Source organism: Podarcis liolepis (genome assembly GCF_965112155.1).
Source record: "Podarcis liolepis genome assembly, chromosome: 17".
Taxonomy (NCBI): Eukaryota; Metazoa; Chordata; class Lepidosauria; order Squamata; family Lacertidae; genus Podarcis; species Podarcis liolepis.
This window is the reverse complement of record NC_139571.1, coordinates 31771694-31795322: the sequence shown is the minus strand read 5'-3', so window position 1 is coordinate 31795322 and position 23629 is coordinate 31771694. Positions and strand designations below refer to the sequence as shown.

Below are 23629 nucleotides of genomic sequence, written 5' to 3'. Positions count from 1 at the left end.
TGCCCAAGACGGGGAGGAATTGGGGGAACAGGGCTTGTGAATGCCATTAAGGTCCCCCTCCCTAATTATAAGCATGGTTTTGGTTCCTGAGTTGCTGATCCAAAAGCCATACCCAAGATCAATAGGTTGACGACTTAGCAGAGTGCCAAAAAAAGAAGACAGGAGCCACTTCAGCAGAAAACAGGATATAAAATTCAGTAAGATTTGCATATTCTAATTTATGTCTAGAGCGGCAGGTGTAAGAAATAATTGCTATGATCTAAACAGAAACGCGATTGTTCTGTCTGCTGTTCAGGTGCTCACTATTAATAGAGCAATCTCTAGGGCTGCCAACTTTCCCTTCTTGGGATTCTTTATCCTGGAACTGGACTTGAATCAGCCAACCCTTCAAATAAAGGATGGCTTCAAATACTGATGACATCCGGCCGAGGACTACCCTCTACAAGGCTGGACACATGGCTGCCATACCCTCCAACATTTCTCTGATTAAAATAGGGGCATCCTATTTAATTATTATTATTATTATTATTATTATTATTATTATTTTATTTATATCCCACTCATTTGGCTCAGTTACCCCAGCCATGCTGGGTGGCTTCCAATATACAGCGCTACCTCGGTTTTCGAATGTTTCAAAAGTTCCGGTTTTCAAACACCGAAAACCCAGAAGTAACTGCTTCGGTTTTCAAACGCTTTTCGGAAGTCGAACATGCCACGCAGCTTCTGTATTGAGTTTTCCATAAATAAATGCTTCCAGAAGTAAATGCTTCAGTTTTCGAACGTTTCAGAAGTCGAACGGTCTTCCGGAACGGATTATGTTCGAAAACCGAGGTACAGTGGTACCTCTGGTTAAGAACTTAATTCGTTCCAGAGGTCTGTTCTTAACCTGAAACCATTCTTGACCTGAAACCGTTCTTAACTTGAGGTACCACTTTAGCTAATGGGGCCTCCTGCTGCCGCCGCCACGCAATTTCTGTTCTCATCCTGAAGTAAAGTTCTTAACCCGAGGTGCTACTTCAGAGTTAGCGGAGTCTGTAACCTGAAGCCTTTGTAACCCAAAGCGTTTGTAGTCTGAGGTACCACTGTACCACTGTATATAAAAACATAATAAAACACTAAAGATTAAAAAAAACCCTTCCCTATACAGTACAAGGCTGCCTTCAGATATCTTCTAAAGGCTGTATAGTTACTTATCTCCTTGGCTCATGGGGGTGGGGTTACCTAACTCCACACCCTCCAACATTTCTCCAATGAAAACAGGGACGTCCTAAAGAAAAGCGGGACATTCTGGGATCAAATCAGAAACCGGGATGGCTTCTGTAAATCCAGGACGGCCCCTGGAAAATAGGGACACTTGTAGGGTCTGGGCTACTCTCCCAGTTGGTCACTAAAAGGTTACCTTGAACCTCTCCTCTTCCTTACAAGGTGTAAAGCTCTGTTTACTGACCCTCCTCCTTTCTCCATCTATTATGCAGGCTCTTTGCTGCTAAATATTAGATCTCTCTTTTAAAACCACAGCACACCCTCATCTCATTGGGCTTCGCTGCTCTGCAATCAGGGGGGAATGTTTTCTACTCCAGCAAAGCAAATGTTGACTGTCTCAGTTGCCTGTGGGACTGAAGGGGGCTGGAGGGGGGTGGAATATGCAGAGGCACCCAAAGCGACAATAAAGTCAAACGTGGGCTGTGATGTTGTCACATTTAGATATTTGCTCCATTTTTCCTCTTTTGAATCCTCCTAGAGAACTCTGACTCATGAATCTTAAGCAGGGCGATGGACGTGCCTCGCATTATTTTTGCTCGCCTCTGGACTCGCGGATCTATTCAAGTCGGAGAAAATAAATATTGTGATACTTGGCAGCGGATCTCCTTGCGGCTTTGATGCCCTTTGAAATCTTCTAACTTTCATACCAGAAAGAACAATGGCTTGCAGTGTGAAGGCCACAAAAACATCAACTCTGATGTATGCAAGGCTTATCAGTCCGTGTTTTGGTGGAGACGGGGGAGGAAAAAAACATTGATTATGTCTTCAAAGGATGAGGCTTCATGTTTTTTGTCAGTAAAGATTCATCTCTGGAAAGCGGACTTTCAAAATGGGTCAGCCCCTTTCCTTGCTCAGAACTTCTGACATCATAATAAATGTTGCCAACTATTCCAAAAGGTCCATATTGTTGTGTCTTTAACAAATATTGGCAAATTATAATGTCTGCATCCATGCTGTGATGAGTTTCAGCTTCTGGTTTTTGAACACCAGGCTGCTTTCAAAGGTGTAGGAGCAGACTAGGTCATTATTTCTGGTCAGCTGGCAGCCCTAGTAGTCATTAAAGGTAAAGGTACCCCTAATCATTAGGTCCAGTCATGACCGACTCTGGGGTTGCGGTGCTCATCTCACTTTATTGGCAGAGGGAGCTGGCGTACAGCTTCTGGGTCATGTGGCCAGCATGACTAAGCCGCTTCTGGTGAACCAGAGCAGTGCACGGAAACGGCGTTTACCTTCCCGCCAGAGCAGTACCTATTTATCTACTTGCACTTTGACCTGCTTTCGAACTGCTTGGTTGGCAGGAGCAGGGACTGAGCAATGGGAGCTCACCCTGTCGCAGGGATTCTGATCGGCAAGTCCTAGGCTCTGTGGTTTAACCCACAGCACCACCCGCGTCCCTTTCTAGTAGTCATTGCTCTTGAGTTAATTGAGTCCAGGCACTTAAAAAAAAAGAGCTGAATAACTTTTAATGAAAGAGATCAAGAAGTTCCATCACGGTAGTTGGTTTAGTTTTTGCCTAGGATTCCCCTTGCAGCTGCGGCCAACTCCTCCCCCTGCTTGAGGTTCCTGTGCTTTTTAATAGCTACGAAGCTCTGCCAAATTATCCTTGGTCATCCTTTACTCTGCGTTAAGTCTTGGGAAAGCACTAGAACGATAATGAACTTCAAGCGCTTTTTTCAAACAGGCTGGCTCTCAGACCACTGCCTGAAGAACAGAGTGGCCTCAGGCATGCGAAAGGCAGCGGTGCCGGCTTTAAAATTAGCATGCACTGCCTCCTCAAAAACCTAAATCAATGCCCCCCCTTCCCTATCTGCCATTCTATTGATATTTTGAAATATTTTGTTGTCGCTTGTACAACTTGTATGCAGTGAGATTACATGAGCGACACCCCAATCAGCTCTCTTAAGTCTTAATTCCCCTCGTTTACTGACACACACCTACCAAACCCGAAAGTCAGTTGCCTTGTTGTTATCTTTTCATTCAGCAGCCTAACAGCCCACGGATAGAAGCTGTTCTTTACCCTGTTGGTGCGACTAATGATGCTTCTATATCTTCTGCCTGAGGGCAGGAGATCAAGAAAGTGCCCGCCAGGGTGTGAATCATTCCTGATAATTTTCCTCACTCTCCTGAGGCAACGTTCTTCCACTGTTTTGTCCAGCGGATTCACAGGACAGCCCATAATATCTTGTGTTGTATTCACCACCCTCTGTAGGCACTTCCTACCAGTTGATGTCAAACCAGCGTACCACACCGTGATGCAGTATGAAAGGACACTTTCTGTTGTGGACCGGTAGAAGGAGATCATCAAATGTTGATTGACATTTCTACTTGAAACAGAAGTATCTGATCACCGTGATGGATATTTGGATATACAGCTGGCCGGTGCTGCATCAACCCAGGCGTAGGTTTCCCCACCTCTATGCTTAACGATTTCCCACATATTCATAAATGGCCTAAACTCTGCTGAACTACAAAATGTAGGGCAGTGATGTGGAATTGGATTTGGCAAGATGTTTCCTCCAGCTCCCTCAATTCCTGGTTGCCAGGGCTTTTGCTGCGCACGGCCCTCTCCAAGCCATACCTGCCAACATTTCTCTGATGAAAACAGGGGTGCTCTATCCAATACTAATTATTAAAATAATAATAAAATAATAACTTTACTGTTTAGACCCTGCCCATCTGACTGGGTTGCCCCAGGTGCTCAGGGTGGCTTCCAACATATATAAAAACATAATAAAACATTAAACATTAAACAAAACTTTTCTATACAGGGCTGCCTTCAGATGTCTTCTAAAGGTTGTATAGTTACTTATCTCCTTGGCTCAGTGCATCGCATAACTCCATACCCTCCAACTTTTCTCCAGTGAAAATAGGGACATCCTAAGGGATGTTCTTCATTACATTATATATCATTTCCCCAAAGCCTTTAGGTTTTTTGCATGTCCACCACCAGATTGGATTTGATTTAAATCAAATCAATTCAAATCACGATTTAAATCACTAGTCAGTAAGACTTGATTTAAATCCTTTTTTTACAGAAGGAATCATTCTTGCTGGTACAATCTTTATATTTACAATCAGATGAAGGTTTCATTTTTGGAATAATAATTTTTCAGAGTAGTATTTACAGTTATATCAAAAATTACTGATTTGGTTATACTTTTAGAAATACATAGATAATTACAAAATTATTGTGAGGTTTAATAAGTTAACTGTTTATATTAGGGCAACTTTTCTGCTGTCCTTTACTGGAAGGAGAAAAATAACCATTTCCTTAATTTAAACAATTTATTTAACTAAAACAATAACATTATAGCATATGTATCCATGTTTGTTAACTGATGTGGTTAAACAATTTTTTTAAAAAAAAACCCAAAAACCTTGGACTGAGTTTTAGCACACATGAAAAACTTAAACTAAATCCTTATTTCCTGATGAATAGCCTTTGGACTATAATGTAACTTAAATAGAAAACTATATTTACAAAGATTTTTCCTCCAAATGCATTTTATTTTAAAAATCCAATTTAAAATTTAAAAAATCCAATTTAAATTAAAAAAATTTAAAAAATTGATTTTTATCCACCCTGTCTGTCATATAGGGAAGAATGGCCTGTCTGTCTGCTTACATTTCCAGTATGGCTCCTGAAATATGTTAGCAAAGGTACCAAGTGGACGTTGCAAAGGAGAATGTTCCACAGATGGGGAGGCACACTTGAAAAGGCCCTCTCCCTACCTCCCAAGCCTTTCTCAGATGGGGATGCTGGAGAAGAGCCTCACATGAACATCTAAGGGCTCAGGTAGGTTCATATAGGGAGAGGCATTCCAGAATGGTGTAGTTCTGTGTTTATTGACTCCTAGCAAACCTTCCACTCTTGCTTTGCTATCTCCTCCTTGGTTTCCTCCACAGCTACCTACAGCACCTAGAGGGGAAATACCTGGATGTGGATAGAGTTATCAAAGCCGCAATCTAGAGCAGCAGAAGAGTTATAGCTGACGGCATTATTGGCTGAGTTTTGATCTGAGCTGTGTCTAATTATCCTTTCTTTTTGGGAGAACAGCTGCTATGTTGTGTATGTATGTGGCTACTTTCCCCCCTTTCCCTTTTTTTTTTATAAGAGACAAAATTGCCTGGAGCCAAAAGTTGGCACACTTTTTAATACACATGCTGTCAATGAAGGGGGAGGAATAATACTAAGTAGTGAGAGAGTTCTCTGAAAGCCAAATTATTCTTTCTTTTTACAAACCACAGAAAACAATTTTCAAAGGCCTGTGGCACGCTGCCCCCGCCCCCAGTTGTGCACACAAGATGTGCTTATTGTAGCCTGTGTTCTTTAAAATACCATATATTATATAGGTACACTCAGGGTCACAGCCACAGCATACCGTATTTTTCCATGGATAACACGCCCCCCCCCTTGTATAAGACGACATCTTTTGGGGGGGGAGGAAATGGAGGGAGATTGCCCAGATTGTTGAGCTTTTTTGAGGGGGGTTGCTCAGACTTGTTCAGCTTTTGGGGGGGGCGTTGCCAGCAGCTGCCAATCACCCGCCCAATTGCCGCAACAGCCAATCGACAGCAGACCCTGCCACAGCCGCCAATCACCCGCCCAAACGCCTCTGACAATCTCCTGCTCATAGCAGCCACCAATTGCCCATCCGACCTCTGCACTATCCGTGTATAAGATGACCCACAATTTTTAGCATTTTTTTATAATTTTAAAAAACCCCGTCTTATACATGGGAAAATACGGTACATTTAAAGGACATGGTTTGTCCCCCAAAGAATCCTGGGAACCTTAGCTCACCCCTCCCAGAGCTTCAGTTTTCAGCAGCCATAGCAAACTACAGTATCTAGGGTTCTTTGAGGGAGGCTGTGTGTTTTGAATGCATGGTGTGGGTATGATCTGTGGTGAAGGGCAATACATCAGTGGTAAAGTGGATGTTTCACAAGCAAAAAGTCTGAAGTTCAGTTCCTAGTACAGTGGTACCTTAGGTTAAGCACTTAATTTGTTCCGGAGGTCTGTACTTAACCTGAAACTGTTCTTAACCTGAAGCACCACTTTAGCTAATGGGGCCTCCTGCCTGCTGCTGCCGGAGCCCGATTTCTGTTCTCATCCTGAAGCAAAGTTCTTAACCTGAAGCACTATTTCTGGGTTAGCGGAGTCTGTAACCTGCAGCGTATGTAACCTGAAGCGTATGTAACCTGAGGTACCACTGTATCTCATGATGGGGTGAGGGGATTCTGTCCAGAATACTGGAGAGCGGCTTGAAGTCAGTGTAGACAGTAGTGAGCCAGGTGGATGATTGTTCTCAGATTTATTGATTGATTTAATTTATTTCTCACATTTATACCCCACCTTTCCCCCAAGGAGCTCAAGATGGTATGCATAATTCTCCTTCTCCCCATTTTATCCTCTGCTTCACGCGGCAGCTAAAAAAGCCAGTGCAATTCTGGGCCTCTTCAATAGGAGTATAGCATCTAGATCAAGGGAAGTAATAGTGCCACTGTATTCTGCTCTGGTCAGACCTCACCTGGAGTACTGTGTCCAGTTCTGGGCACCACAGTTCAAGAAGGACACTGACAAACTGGAACGTGTCCAGAGGAGGGCAACCAAAATGGTCAAAGGCCTGGAAACAATGCCTTATGAGGAACGGCTAAGGGAGCTGGGCATGTTTAGCCTGGAGAAGAGGAGGTTAAGGGGTGATATGATAGCCATGTTCAAATATATAAAAGGATGTCACATAGAGGAGGGAGAAAGGTTGTTTTCTGCTGCTCCAGAGAAGTGGACACGGAGCAATGGAGCCAAACTACAAGAAAGAAGATTCCACCTAAACATTAGGAAGAACTTCCTGACAGTAAGAGCTGTTCGACAGTGGAATTTGCTGCCAAGGAGTGTGGTGGCGTCTCCTTCTTTGGAGGTCTTTAAGCAGAGGCTTGACAACCATATGTCAGGAGTGCTCTGATGGTGTTTCCTGCTTGGCAGGGGGTTGGACTCGATGGCCCTTGTGGTCTCTTCCAACTCTATGATTCTATGATTCAGGTTATCCTGACAACAAGTAGTGACTGGTCCCAGAGCTTCATGGCTGTGTGGATGATTTGAACCCTAGTCTCCTAGGGTGGAGTCTCCTGGACTCCATCAGCACCAGCTAGAATAACCCATGGTAAGGAGATTAATCATAATCATAATTTATTTATACCCCGCCCTTCCCGGTTCAGAAAACCGGGCTCAGGACGGCTAACAACAAATTTAAAATACTTAACTGTAGAAGCAGCATAAAATACAGTATAAAAACATGAATAACAATAAAATTCAAAGTTCAGAAATCAATTTGGGGGAAATCCATCTAATAAGCATTAGATAGTCACCAGGGCTAGCTGGCTGAATTAGTCCTACTTGGGCCAGCGAGGAGGCCAGGGGAGAATTAGCTGTGGGGTCTCAGAGTGAGTAATCTTCATAAAAGGGGAGGGGGAGGGAAGAGAAGGGAAATAAAAGATCAAACTGAATTCAAATTAAAGGCCAGGCGGAATAGCTCTGTCTTACAGGTCCGACAGAAGGAGGTTAAATCCTGAAGGTCCCTAGTCTCCTGGGACAGAGCATTCCACCAAGTCGGAGCCATCACTGAAAAGGCCCTGGCCCTGGTGGAGGATAGTCTGACTTCCTTAGGGCCCAGGACCTTTAAACTATTTTTTATTCATGGACCTTAAGGTCCTCTGCAGGGCATACCAGGAGAGGTGGTCCCATAAATACTTGGACTACAGCTGTTTTTGGACTACAGTTCCTATCATTCCTTACCACTGGTCCTGCTAGCCAAGGATGATGGGAGTTGTAGTCCAAAAACCACTGGAGACCCAAGTTTGGGAAACCCCGATCTAGTGGGTTGGCTCCCCTGCTTATATATTAAAGTACATTCCAACCCGACAAAACTTAATGGTTTCTACAACTCTCTTTCTCGCACACCCTTTCTGCATCTCTCCACGACGTCTGGGCTGTGCCCTGTTATAATTTTTTTAAGCCACCGGCCCATTTGATATCGGTGCACTAGATATCACTGCACACACAAAAAGCCCCCCGAAAACTCCTTATTTATGTTTAAATGGTCTCCTACGTCAACGCTGCTCCGCAGACCATCAATCCACAGCAGCTCTTAGCCGAATGAAAGGAACGGCTTCGCGCTCCCAGCCACTCTCCGCTTGGAATTCTGCCAAAGGCATGATTGCAGAAACAAATCATTTTAACCTCAGCATTTTTGGTTTCGAGAAAGATCTCCAAGTGGCACAATAGTCTCCGTCTCCCTATAACAGCAGGCGCAGCTGTGGCCTCTCCACCTTAGCGCTCGTTCCCCCCATGGGAGTCTTCGAAATGCGCACAAGACAATACTAAATACGTTCACAGCACCGGTGTGGGAGCCAAAAGAGAGGCAGGCATAAATTGCCATTGGCTGCAGATGATGTCCTTTTCATCTAGTGCTCAGCTAGGATGACTTCACTGGCACTTTAATAAATTGTCAAGACCAGGGGGCTAGGGAGCAAGTGAGATAATCTTCCAGGAATCAGAGCCTCCTGCTTGGGCAATGGTTCTTCAGTGCCCCCTTTTCAACTGGAAGTGACAGGCACATAACCTCTTGTTTTTTACACACATATATTTCTCTCTCTCTCTACTATTTGGGGGTGGAGGCTATGTACACATTAGTGACTTGAAACACGGTGAGGTCATTCTCTCTCCCCCCCCCCTTACATTTCAACTCTCATTATTACTTTGCTGTACACAGCAAAGAGAGGACAAGGATGTCGTCACCCAGTATGAATAACTTGATTTGTCGTCCCCACTCCACCCCACCCGCAAGACCTTCAGCTCCACTTCTCATCTGGGCACCCAGTAGAGCATGAGACTCTTAAATCTCAGAGTCCTGGGTTTGAGCCCCACATCGGGTGAAAGATTCCTGCATTGCAGGGAATCGGACTAGATCAGTGTTGGCCAAACTTGGGTCTCCAGCTGTTTTTGGACTACAACTCCCATCACCCCTAGCTAACAGGACCAGTGGTCAGGGATGATGGGAATTGTAGTCCCAAAACAGTTGGAGACCCGAGTTTGGCCAACATTGGACTAGATGATTCCCAGCTTCTGTTGGACTACAACTCCCATCATCCCTGACCACTGGTTCTGCTAGCTAGGGATGATGGGAGTTGTAGTCTAACAACAGCGGGGGACTCGAGTTTGGGAAACACTGGCTTAACTGCAGCTGACGTTTTCAAATTGGATGGAAGCTGGTTTGAGGGGAAATTTATCAGCAGTACTTCTCAAGAAGTGACAGGATGCAATGGATTGTGGCTACAGTCATGTGTAAAGGTAAAGGTAAAGGGACCCCTGACCATTAGGTCCAGTCGTGGCTGACTCTGGGGTTGAGGCACTCATCTCGCTTTATTGGTCGAGGGAGCCAGCGTACAACTTCCGGGTCATGTGGCCAGCATGACTAAGCCGTTTCTGGCGAACCAGTGCAGCGCACAGAACTGCCGTTTATCTTCCCGACAGAGTGGTACCTATTTATCTACTTGCACTCTGACATGCTTTTGAACTGCTAGGTGGGCAGGAGCAGGGACCGAGCAACGGGAGCTCACCCCGTCGCGGGGATTTGAACCGCCGACCTTCTGATCGGCAAGTCCTAGGCTCTGTAGTTTAACTCACAGCGCCACCCGCGTCCCTCTCTGGGTGGGTTACTCACCCATAAAATGACTGAGGCTGAAAGGTAAAAAGGTAAAGGACCCCTGTACAGTTAAGTTCAGTCAAAGACGACTATGGGGTTGCAGTACTCATCTTACTTCAGGCCAAGGAAGACAGCGTTTGTCTACAGACAGCTTTCCGGGTCATGTGGCCAGCAGGACTAAACCGCTTCTGGTTCAATGTGGGGCACCATGACGGAAACCAGAGCGCACAGAAACATCACTTACCTTCTCACTGCAGCGGTACCTATTTATCTACTTGCACTGGTGTGCTTTCAAACTGCTAGGTTGGCAAGAGCTGATACAGAGCAACTGGAGCTCACCCTGCCGTGCGGATTCGAACCGCTGACCTTCCAATCAGCAAGCCCAAGAGGCTTAGCGGTTTAGACCACAGCACCAACCGAGGCTGAGCGGACCATGCGAGCATCAAGCAGGCAACTGTGTTTACTCACATCCATTGAATTGATATCTAATACAAGCAAGAATTGATAGAGCAGGGCAGCAGGGAGGGGATGTTCACAAAACGATCAGGACTTACACTCCTTGAGGCGGAGGGGGGAAGGGATACAGGAAAGCTCTGGGCTTTCAGGAACAATTTATCTTGTGCTTGTAAGGGGCAAAGCGGATGTGACAGGTGATAGACCTGTGTGTCAGAATCATCTCACTGCACATTTCGATAGGGCAGGGGATAAAGGGGATAAATGGCACCAGCACAATACGGGCTGGATCAAGAGGGTGCCACACTTCACCCATGCTGCCTCCCCAATACTCTCTCTCTCCAGATGTTTTCTTCCTGATGGGGCTTCTCCTTCCAGGGTAATGAAGCATGCTGACATGCAGTGAGAAAGTTGCACCTTTCACCTGTGGCCTTTAATTCCTGAGACACTCTAACAGTTCTCGGACGGCGTACACGTACATCCAAACACACTGTTTAGGAATTACTGGCTTTGGGATTAGGTGTTCCTGCTGAGCAGCTTATCAGTTATGTGGGCTTCAGCCTGTTGAAGGGCATTCATGTCTACTTCATAGGTAGCACTTTTTATCCACTTTGTCCTAGCACCTGAGAGTAACAGGAGCCTAGCCTGTGATAACGAAGACCTAGAATCATATGTCTACAGGGATGAGAGAATATGAGAATTTCAGTTTCTCCCATTTCCTAATTGTTTTTCAATCTCATGTTCTGTCCCCTACATTTCCAGGCGGCATATAAATAAAAAAATTGTTGATGATGAATAATCTCCCCAGGGAGACTCACCTGGCGCCTTCGTTATACACCTTTAGGTACCAGGCAAAAACATTCCTCTTCAACCAGGCCTTGGGCTGATTAACATCCTATGCCATTTTAAATGCGTTTGCGGTGGTGGGTGTTACTGTTTCTATTATGTATTTTGTGTTTTTACCTTGCATTTTTATGCTGTGAACAACCCCAAGATCTTAGGATGAAGGGTGGTGTACAAATTTAATAAATAAATGAAAATAAATAAAATGGGAGGGTAGGACTTCAGAAGGCTCCCTCTGACCTTCAGGATCCGAGGCAGTCTGCCTCAATTCCAGCTGGCAGAATTGGGAGCAGGTTATTGTGCTGGTGGACTTCCCATAGGAATCTGGTTGCTCACAGTGAGAACGGAATGCAGGCCTTTCGACTGATCCAGCAGAGCTCTTCTTAAGTTCAGGTAGATAATACTGACCTGACAGCTTTGTGTAGGATGTGGCTCGAGTATAATTACTTACCTTTTCGTTGAGGAATCTCTTATAGGCTTCCAAACCTATGAGAGACAGTGTGGTGCAGTGGTTAGGAGCGCTAGACTTGTAATCTGGTGAACCAGGTTCGCGTCTCTGCTCCTCCACATGCAGCTGCTGGGTGACCTTGGGCTAGTCACACTTCTCTGAAGTCTCTCAGCCTCACTCACCGCACAGAGTGTTTGTTGTGAGAGAGGAAGGGAAAGGAGAATGTTAGCCGCTTTGAGACTCCTTAGGTTAGTGATAAAGCGGGATATCAAATCCAAACTCCTCCTCCTCCTCTTCTTCTTATGACGTAATTCTGTTTTAACCCCACAAAAGCCACTGCTATCGTTTTGGTGAGCAGGCATGCCAACGAGGGGATGGCGGATGATTCTTTGCGGGGTGAATTCCATCAAGGTGTGCGTACACAGGTTCTCAGCGTCGGAAATGGCCAAATCACTTGTGGTCTCCTGTGTAGCTAATAAAAGGAAGAGAAATGATTTCATCAAGAAGAGCCATTTATTTCACAGGTCTGTGGGCAAGGGGGCTGGATATTGCTTCCCCTCCATGCTTGCCCTCCACCGAGAACGTTGCTTTTGCCGTGATGAATGCTGCCACCTTCTGCGACGTTAAGAGTACGTCGCGTCCCTTCACAGCTACTTGTCCCCTCTTCCCTAAGAAAACAAATGACAGTCCCCTTAGTGTCATCCTACCCCCCCCCCCACTCCTTTCTTTAAATGACTTTTCTCTTGGAGATTTATTGCAAGAGCTTTGCGAGAGATTTGTAGCAAGCAGTGCTCAGCCTGTAGCCTTACATCCTCAGTGCCACAGCCATAATTCTCCCAGAGTGGAATGATAGAAGATCACAATGGCTAATAATGTATTATGATGATACTGTCTGCGCAAGAAAGATTGTGTTCCGTTTTCAGCAGCTCATTTGGGTCGCACGGAACTTTTCCTCACCTCGCCGAAACAAATGGCGCTTTCTTGGCTGTGCATGCAAGCCAAGTAAATTAAGCAACAGCAAATAAATTAAAATAAGGCAGCTATCCTGTCACTATCTGGCATGAGTTTGACTTTCACAAGGAGCTGCTCTGAGGAAGATGTGTGTGTGTTTATGTATATGTATATAGTTCCTGGTGCCTTAGATTCAATATGTCAGGATGATAGGCAGTGACAAATGTTTAGTGGCCTGTTCCAAATGAACCACATATAAAGATGTGTCTCTCTCCTGCTAGCTGAGGCCTTTGGAGGGGCTAAGTGAAGCCCAAACTGATGAAACGGGAACGCTGTGGAAGTAGGAGACAAGTAACAGAGAGAAGCATCTCATCAGGACCTACTAAGGGGCAGGGAAATTGTTCTGAGAGCCAGAGGAGGTGTGTTGACTTCCCAAGTCCTGCCCCTCATGTGTGACATGGAGAACATCTTGTACTCTGTTCAGTTGGATTTCCTTCCACATAAGTTTTGAGCCTCCCATTCCACATGGAGACATGTGGAGAAGCTTTGGGTAATTGGTACGTTGTCAGGGGTTCAGGCTTAGCACTGAAATGACCAGACAATTGAACATGCAGGTTATTTCTCCATATATGAACCAGCCCAGACCTTGTGGTCTTCATCAGAGGCCCTTCTCCAGGAGCCCCACCCAAGACAGGTGCAGAGGGTGGCCACATGAGAACAGGCCTTTATGGTGGGGTCTCCCATCTGTAGAATACTCTACAGTGGGAGACATGCCTGGTGCCATTCTTGTTGATCTTTAGGCACCAGGCAAAGGCTTCTTTGTTTACCAAGACCTTTGGCAATAAAGACATTTGAAGGCAGCCAAGAGTGGCTGGGACAACCCAGTCAGATGGGCACCATATAAATAAAGTTATTACTATTGCCTCCTATGGCTGTGCTCAGCTTTTAGCAGGGTGGATAGGACTTGTCCTTATTCATATTTTACTGAACATGCTTTTTATGTAATTGTACTGTTCATAGTTTTAACCACCCCCCAATTTTAAATTGGCTTTATTTGTTGTATTTTATCTTTTCAAGTGTCCTGATCCCCTGGCCTACCTGGCAGATAGCCTGCCAAGGCAAAGTTCCAAGTCCAAAAGCCAATCCATACAAGCCAAGTTCAAAGATCAGGAAACACAGTCCAGGGTCAGTCCAAGTGTGCCAATATGGGAGTTCAGCAGTCAGCATACAGACCAGAGTCAATCTTGAAGTAGAAACCCATGAAGGTCTGAGGAGAATCCCAGGTGAGGCGCCTCAACATGGGCAGGTGAATAGACACAGTACCTCAGCTCTGCTGCCTTCTTATACTGTGTATGTTGATTGCAGCTTCTGCGCTTGATGAGGCAGGTGCCCCAGATGAGGAATCCCATGCGTCCTTCCCTACTTGGCCAGCTAGTGAACTAGGCTCTGCTTCCTGGAGTGCCTCACCCACTGGTCTTAGGTGTATTGGGACACTGTGACGGAAACCAGAGCACACGGAAACGCCGTTTACCTTCCCGCACAGTGGTACCTATTTATCTACTTGCACTGGTGTGCTTTCGAACTGCTAGGTTGGCAGGAGCTGGGACAGAGCAATGGGAGCTCACCCCATCGTGGGGATTTGAACAGCCAACCTTCTGATCGACAAGCCCAAGAGGCTCATTGGTTTAGACCACAGCGCCACCTGTGTCCCATGTATCCTTCAATTGTTATTTGATTGCTCCTTGTGCCTGCTTTCTGCTCGGCCCTTTAGTTTTCACTTGCTATTTGTCGCTGACTACTGGTTTGCCTGTGGCTCCTGGGTACTGGCCAGTGCTTCTTCTGTTTTTTTGAAAAAAATGAGAAATGGTGCCGGTACTCACCATGAAGTTGTTGCATTAAGAATACTCCTAGAAAAAAAGCTTTGGTCCTGACTGACCACATACTGCTCCCTATTACGGCTCAGCTCTTACACAAAGTCAGAAGTAAGCAAACTAAACCTCACCTTAAAAACCTAAATTTAAACACAAGACTTTTTCGTTTCTTTTCTTTTTTGGATTTGTATATTGTCCTTCCTCCATGAAGGGCCATTAAAATATTGTTCTATATTATCACAAGGGGGGAGGTTTCTGCACCAGCCAGAAGAACAAGGATGGCATTGATGGAACAGGCTCAAATGTTTATTACTGAAGGTTGTACAGAGATAAGCAAACTCAGGAATGCACATGGCCGTGGTGATGTGGGAGATGGCAGGGAGGAGGGAGATTGCAGGAAGGAGGGAGGCAGGCCAAGACCTTACATGGTAATAGGAACTTACTATAATTTTTGATTTCCCAGAAATCAGGTGGTTTACAAGAAATCAGGTGGTATTGTATTCTGCAAATGTATAAAAAGCTGGCTCGCTCAGAATTCGGGGGCAGACATTGGGCAACGCGTGTCTGTACCATTTTTGTCATGACAAAATAAAGGGATTTTTCCTGCTGTCATTTTGACTCAAGCGTCTCTATTGCTCCAAGGATCTCATCAGATAAGGAGGTCATAAAAATGTCCTTCATCCAGAGATCACAGGGCGGTTCACAACATAAATATACAAAATGAGAACACAAAATACTGTACACAATAAAAACAAGAACTGAAGCCAACCAATAACGGGGCATAGATTAGCTTCCATGGCTGTCAGAAGTGCACGTCTCACCATGGGCATAGCCAACGGGGGGGGGGGCAGGGAGGGGATGCTGCCCCCCTCAATCAATAAAAATACATAGCTGAGGTTCTGCCCCCCCCCCCGATAAAAAGCCTGCCCCCTAACATAAATCCTGGCTATGCCTATGCTTCTCATTATTTTTTTATTTTTCAATGAGAGCTATAGGTTCATTAGTGGCACATGGGTGGCACTGTGGTCTAAACCACAGAGCCTAGGGCTTGCCGATCAAAGGTCAGCAGTTCGAATCCCCGCAATGGGGTGAATTCCCGTTGCTCGGTCCCAGCTCCTGCCCACCTAGCAGTTTGAAAGCACATCAAAATGCAAGTGGATAAATAGGTACCGCTCCGGTGGGAAGGTAAACGGCATTTCCATGCGCTGCTCTGGCTCGCCAGAAGCGGCTTAGTCATGCTGGCCACATGACCTGGAAGCTGTCTGTGGACAAATCCCAGCTCCCTCAGCCTAATAGAGTGAGATGAGCGTGCAACCCCAGAGTCGTTCGCGACTGGGCCTAACAGTCAGGGGTACCTTTACCTTTATAGGTTGATTATCTGTTTAATACCACACCATTTGCATTAGATACTTTAATAAATAAGTTGGTGCCCGTCTTCAGACTATTATTCAAGATATAGCACAAAATATATGAGGATTTGCTGCCTCCCCTGCCCCCTGTTCACCATATTCTGCTTTCTTGAATAAAAATAGTTGGGAAGTTGTTGAGAGCACAGTAGAAGGGTGAGATCCTTTCTCCTGCCCACATATACTATGCTTATCAAACATGAAAGGTACTTTATATCATTCCAGAGTTGGATCTCTCTGGCTTGTTGGCACATCATCTCTGCACCCGGTGAAATCTAACCAGTTATTTAGTGGCAAGCGAAAACCAATGGGAAAGGATAAAACCACTGATCTTAGACAGATCTGATTAGGGTAAGTGAAAGCCAATGGCAACGACCTAATTTTAGCAAAAAAAATCAGTACTTAACCACGCCATAATAGCGATATTTGTGCTACCAGTGTATTAGCATCACACAGATGGCAAGACACTTCAGTTGCATACCTTCTGTTGACAGTGTTATGAGCACCTACGTTTTAAGAGGAGGAGAAGCACTGTATCTCCTGAAAAGGTGTCAGGGCTAATTCCAAAGAGGTGAAGACACTTGCTATTAGCATCTAAGGATTCTTCTCCCATCATGATTCATTCCTCACATGCAAATCTGTTCTATTTAGGATGACTGCAAAATGATTCTATCATCCTGTCATCTGGCTTCTCTGCGCTTCCGATTGGTCTGTATTTATAGAATGGCTATAATAATACAAGTCTTGTCTTCTCGTTCTGATAGTGCGTTTCGGGTAAGTTTGACTGAGTTATCCTGCCACTGAGCCAGGTTAACGACTTGTCCTGTATTCAGACTGTGAACTGACAGGCCATGGACTATCTCCTGAGCTAACCAACAACAAGAAGCGGCTATCGGGGAGTGATCTGGTGCTTCAGAGAACCTGCAGGAATTCTGAGAGAAAGAGGGTGCTGCTTCAGGGCTGTCCAGAACCCTACTGAGCTCTTTATTTCATTAAGTTTATTATTACATTTTGGGGACACAGGTGACGCTGTGGTCTAAACCACAGAGCCTAGGGTCCTTGCCGATCGGTCCATTGCTCGGTCCCTGCTCCTGCCAACCTAGCAGTTCGAAGGTATGTCAAAGTGCAAGTAGATAAATAGGTACCACTCCGGCAGGTAAACGTTTCCATGTGTTGCTCTGGTTCTCCAGAAGCAGCTTAGTCATGCTGGCCACATGACCCGGAAGCTGTATGCTGGCTCCCTTGGCCAGTAAAGCGAGATGAGTGCCACAACCCCAGAGTCGTCCACAGCTGGACTTAATGGTCAGGGGTCCCTTTAACTTTAACTTTACCATTACTATTACATTTACACACCACGTTTCCTTCAAGTCGCTCAGGGTGGTGTATGTGATTCTCCCATCTCCATCTGATCTTCACAATAATCCTGCAGGATAGGCTCGGCTGAAGGACAGTGGCTGGCTCAAAGTCATCTAATAAGCTGAAAATTTGAACCCTGGCCTCCCAGGGTTCCTAGTCCGGCACTCTAACCACTCACACCACATTGGTTCTTGAGTAGTAGTGCCTTCCTCATTAGTATTCCAGTTCCAGCCTTCAGTTGCTTGCTTCTGTTGTTTCTTTATTTCTATTAATACATCTGTACGTATACAAAATGTAAGGATACAGCATACAAATAGAGAAACCTGTGTTCTTCCTCCACGGTGCTATTCAAGAAGACAAGAGTGTGAGGGTTAAGAACCAGGTCAAAAGAGTGTTGTCAAAGAAGGCAGATGACTCAACTACATTAGCCATGTTACAATGGTATAACTATGTTATAAACAAGCGACACCAGATGGTGCTGTAGAGCACAAAACTTTGTCTATGCGATTTTACATAGTCCCTTCCCTTTTGTTATCACAATTTAATTTATGACTTATTTATAATGTTTTTTCCCCTGTGTGTAGATCCTGACAGAGCAGTGGCAAGATATTGCTCACCAGCCTGCACCAAAAGAAAGTATCTTACAAGTTCCAACAAGTTGCATGGATACATGAGACAAAGTGATTGTTTGTTCATATGTGTTGTGGAAGTTCACCAAATAGTGATAAAGTCCTTAGGATCCACCCCACCTTGTAAAGCTTTCAGATGATGAGAGAAGCACGCCACACCCTCTGCCACCACAGGGAGCCTCTGCTGGTGCAGGGAAGTGTGGCACAATCTCCGCTGCTGCAGGAAGGTATGGCAGGCCTCTCTGCCACCACGGGGAGGCCCAGCAAGGCCCTCCGTCACTGCAGATATATATTGTGATATAACGAGATACCATATTTAGCTGGTGATATATTGTGATGATGAAAACCAGATATCAAACAGCACTAATAGGGAGTAAACTCCACTGACTGTAGTGGAACGTACTGCTTAGTAAACATGTCTAGGATTCCCTCATGATGCCCTACAGACTGCTTTGCCTGGCGACAGGCTCAGAGAATGCAGGATCCCTGAGAGAGATTTATCGTGAGCTGCATTTTTATAGGCTTCTACCAATTTAGAGTCAATTTCTAAGGTGTCTGTCACAAGAAGACTATTTACTAGAGCTGTCAATCAATTAAAGAATGTTTTAATTAGTTGATCAATTAATCAGCTACAAGGCAATCAACAGATCTATATAAATCTGCATATTACTGGATGCTAAATATACAGTAAATGCCTTTTTCAGAAGGGTGTTGGACGTTAAGGAGACATTTGTCAGTTTCTGAGTTGTTTATGGCTTGGTGGCTTACAGTAATAAAAAAAGAGTGATAATTATTTATTACATTGTGAATGATCTCATACTTCTTTCTGCACTATAAATGTAGTGTCATTTATATAACATATTTACTCTCATGGCTTTCCCTAAAGGATACTGGGAACTGCTGTTTGGTGTGAGTGCTGAGAATTCTGTTAATGCTCCCTAGCTTTTCTTACAATACAAGTTTATAGGATTCGTTAGACAGAGCTAATGATTATTGAGGCTGCAGTTCCGTGTCCACTTACTTGAGAATAAGTCCCAGTGAATTCAATGAGACATCCTTCTGAGTTGACACATGTAGGGATGTCCTAAGCTTGTTGTGTAGATGTGCCCAAATGGCTTATTCTCATACAGTCTAATCTTCACTATTATGCCTCTCACTTGTAGAGCAATCGTATACATATTTGCTCAGAAGTCTCACTGTGTTCAGTGGGGCTTTTCCCCACCCCTAATCTATTCTGAAACAATGCCTATCACGTGCTGCCACTGCTCAGTCAAACAGAGTTTTAAGGGGAAGGGTAGTGGGTGGTGGGTAGGGAAAGAAAACTTTGGAAGTTTTCTCTGGTTCAGATTTTAAATCTGTGTTTGATAAGAATTCAGGTGCTGTATTTATTTAGTGAGAGTTACATACTGCTTAATCAACGAAAGCATGGCTTTGGGATTCATGTAGAAAGGCAAGGATAATGCAGGTGAAGATCTGAGCATTTGTAATTTCAGAATTGCTTTTCCCTCATGTTTGACACCCTGTAGGGGGAAATGTTATACAGAGAAGATTTCTCATTACCCGTTTTCATGCTTTGGAGTCAACATGGGTTGACCCTCACAATAGGTTTGTGGTCTTGTAAAATATTGTATGTGCCCAAATTGTTTCTCATTGTAAATGCAATCCACTTTTTCTAAGATTTTTCAGCAGGTGGAGAGTGGTGATCTGGATATTTGCTGAGAAATCCACAAAGCTGCTTCATGCGCACACACATGCACCGAAACAGTGACAATTTAAACATGTAAAACCAGTAAGTGTATACACCATACATGTAAAGCACATGACACCCTCCCCACGGAACCCTAGGAAGTATAGTTTGTTAAGGCAGCTGGGACCTGTCACTCTGTGAAGGGTAAATGACAGTTTTCAGGATTCTTGTGAGGGGGGGGAGGGGAAGCAATGTGCTTTAAATGCATGGTGTGCAATCATTTTAAACCCCTCCGAAGGGGCAAACTCTCTGCTCTTTGAGTTTGGAATAAACTTAAAGCTTTTTCTTGGCAATAATTGAGACGAAAACACCCCTGTTCCTCCCCCCCTTCCACAAAAGGATAGCCGATCTGTTACAGCTTTAATACCACGATTGCTCTCCGTTGACTTAAAATAACCACGATCATTGCCCACTGTGTTTTTAGCTTTAAAACCACGATCGCTGCCTTTCGAATTAAAAATGAGCAACTTGACTTCCTTACCCCCCCCCCTTAAAAATCACTGGGTTCTCACGAGCTGTGCCTCTGCGTCCACCCACCCCGGTTTCCCTCTCGCTCCCCTGCTCCTTTCCCAACCCGTTCGCCATAGGAGAGATGCAAAGGTCACCACGCAACCGAAGGGTATAGGGAAATGATATTCCTATGAATAACGGCAGGAACAGGAAAAGGAGTGCAAGGCGCTTTCCCAAGGTCACGAAGGCATTATATCAGGAGATGAAAGCAACAACAACAACAACAGCCGTTGTTTTCCCAAGCCGGCGCGCTGCTAAATACTTCGCTCCACTCTTTCCCCCTCCTGCAAAAAAAAAAAGAAAAAAAGCAGGAGGTGCGTCAAGCGAAACAGAAGAAAAGGAGAGAAAAAGAGAAAGCCAGCAATAATGATACGCCGGAAGTGAGTCGGGCACGTTTAGCGAACGGGACACCCCCGCCGCGCTCGCCGCCTGCCCGCTCTTCATAACGTTCCATTGCGGCGCTTATAGTATAGCCCTTCCCGTTGCCCGCAGTAAGCGCTCTTGTGCCTCTTCGCAATTGGGCTCGGCTCTCCCCCGCATCCCCCGGGCGGAGAGTTCCGGGGCTGTTTCTAGGTCGCGGGGCTGCTGCCTGGTTGGTTGGTTTGGTTGGCTGGCGAAGGCGGCCGCCTGCTGTTGTGTTGCTGCTGCTGCTGCTGCTTCTCCCTCCCTCCCTCCCTCCGCTCGCGCCAAGCCCCGCCCCCAGGAGCGCCGCGCGACGCTGCCGCCGGGATGCGGGAGGAGGAGGAGGAGGAGAAGGAGGAAGAGGAGGAGGGATGCTGAGGAGCTAAGGAGCCGCCTCGGCGAAGGGATCCTCCGGGGCGCCGCTGCGGACAAGCGGGCGGGCGAGCCCTCGGGGCGGCGGCAGGCGGCGGAGGAGCCAGCAGCCCAGCTCCCCCCCCCCCGCTTCTCTCCCGCTCCCTCCTCCGCCCTTTCCCCGCCGCCTTGCCGCCGCTCCCCCTGCCGCCGCCGTCGCCCTGGGGCCGGGCGGGCGGCCGGGGAATCGCGGCGCTTGGATGCCGGGAGCCCGCGGCAGAGACCCAGCCCCGAGCCCGCCATGGGCTGCTGCGGGAGCGCCGCCTCTCAGGTGAGTCAGGAGGGGAGGCGAGGGCAGGAAACCCCCCGTCCTTAACAGCACCCCAAATAGAAGCTCCTCCACCTTTTATTTTATTCTAGGTTCTTAGTCTTGCCCTGCCCGCGCTTCTCTTCCATCCCCTTCCCATTTGCGTCAATTCTTCACCTCCCCCCCCTTTTCCCAGTTCACACCTTGGCATGTTTATATTTATCTGGATTTTTTTTTACACCCTCACCCCCCTCATTTCTCTTCCTTTTCTTCCTGGAGATTCTGGAGTAGGTTGGCATAAACTTATGCAACCGAAATGGAATAGGATTTTGGGTTTTTTTCAGGGGGGGGGGGAGAAGCCTCTTCAGCCCCATCATCTACTGTCACCCACGCCTGCTCCGAAAGGGCTCTCCGGTTGCAACCCCGGTGTGTCATAATCTAGCATTTGGATTGTCTCTGCCGCTGCTGCCACCCTCCAGTCACGACCATTCTGACCCTGGCATTAATTTATAAATAATATCAGTTGTGGGGGGGGCTTTAAAAGTGCCCAAAGCAAAGGAGAGGCGAAACGGACAGCGCACGTTAAGGGGAAGCGAACAAAATCAAAAGCAGTGTTGCAAATGCATCCCTCCTGCAGCTGCTTGTTTTCAAGTGTTTCTTTACCAACTGGTAGGAGGAATGAGCCTAAGCAATTCCTCCCCCGCTCGGATCGCTCAAAGGATGCCTGTCTCACCTCTTGTTTTTGCTGCCTTGGTATCTCTGCAGTTCTCCTTTCCTTGAGTCCGTATGAACTTTCGTTGACCCATTGCTGCATACGTGGACCCCTTTGGATTGTGGTGTGGTGTTTCTTAGGAGCATAGGAAGCTGCCTTGTTCTCTGAGTCAGACCATTGGTTCACCCGGCAGAGAATTTGTCTACACTGACTGGCGTTGGCTTTGCCAGAGTTCCAGGCAAAGATGCTCTCCCAGTCCTACTTGAAAATGCAAAGGATAGAATCAGGAGCCTTCTGCATGCAAGGCAGATGCTTTGCCACTGAGCTACATGCCTTTCCCTTTGCCCTGTAGGAACCCTGTCGTTGAAATGTCTCTTTCCAAGTCACCTCTTGGGGAACATTTCATAAGCAGCCTTCCTAAGCGTTAGCCTTCTTGCTAAACTGTGCACAGCCTTGTTGCACACTGCCAGACACACTCAAAGAGTGTCTTGTCTCCTATCCCATCCCCATCTGCTTGCTTTAATATCCATAAGAAGAGCCCTTCTGGATCAGGCCAAAGACCCATCTAGTCCAGCATCTTGTTCTCACAGGAACCAGTGAGTGCAACTGTGTGCTTCTCGCTTGTGACCCCAAGCAGCTGGCAGAGGCAACAGCAGAGGCAGAACATAGCTATTGTGGCTGGTAGCCACTGACAGCTGCATCCTCGGTAAGAGTATGTCCTTTGCCTCACTCTCTGCAGCAGTGCCTGTATATTTTGAAATAATCCACACTGCTGTATCCTTGCCATTTTTTATCTTTCTTCATCTACTTTGTGCCCCCCACCCCAGTTCCATCCCATCATTATACCACTTGTGTTTGCTTTAAAAACCCACATTGCTTATCCATCCTTCGTGAGAAGTATGCCTGCATCCTGCTGTTTATTTCATCTAGATCCTGCCCTTCTTCCAAGTGTTATCCTGTTTTAGCCTTGCAATCTTTTGAGGTAGGCTCCACTGAACTATAACGAATTGTCCAAAGCCATGCAGAATTCCCCACATCCAGGTATAGCCCACTAACCACTATACCATATTCCTTTAATCCAACAGGACTTTTGTTGTCTATTGGCACTCTCTGAGGGAGGCACTCAAGACCTCTTCACATGGACTAATTATCGCTTAAGTTTTAAGACATTTTGATTTTTCTACATGGAACCTTGGTGGTAAAAGGGTGGATTACTTACACATCATGTTCAAAACTGGTGCTAGTAATTGTGAAGATAGCATTGTGAGGACAGCATTAGAGAGGTGCCAGTAACTTTTCCAGGTGGAATATTCATAAGGATAACAGATGAACTTGTAGATACGTTCTCCGTTCTTGAAGGATGGGTGTGAAGTCTTCATTGTCTAATGATAGGCAAGGCTAATTTGTTACAGTTCTGTTCAGATTATTTTCTGTCTTTTTCCTGCCTGTATGAATAAGAGGCAATTTGTCAGTGTATTGTATTCTATCTCTCCCACTATCCATACTCATCTATTCCTTCTGTAGAATGCCATCTTTCTCTAGGCCCTCTGGAGAGGGACTTCAGTAGCCAATGACGAAACTGACAAGAATACTGTATAATGGCAGCATCTTTGTGAATAAGCGTGGGAACTTAGGTCTGCTGTTGGAATATATATACTACAAACATAATGTACCTGTT

General features: G+C 45.8%; 2 protein-coding genes across 3 annotated transcripts in view; both read left to right on the top strand.

Moving 5' to 3' along the window:
* LOC310696250 (uncharacterized protein) overlaps positions 1 to 23629 on the top strand; it is a 960839-nt gene that overhangs the window by 621041 nt on the left and 316169 nt on the right. The gene's annotated exons all lie outside the window — the stretch shown is intronic.
* SLC44A1 (solute carrier family 44 member 1) overlaps positions 20874 to 23629 on the top strand; it is an 86432-nt gene continuing 83676 nt past the window's right edge. Inside the window, exon 1 of one of the 2 annotated variants that reach the window (XM_083481463.1) lies at positions 20874 to 21263. In XM_083481463.1, the coding sequence (XP_083337589.1) occupies positions 21234 to 21263 (30 nt within the window). In that variant the 5' untranslated portion in view covers positions 20874 to 21233. The remainder of the gene's footprint in view (positions 21264 to 23629) is intronic. The other variant, XM_083481464.1, reaches the window with a different exon arrangement.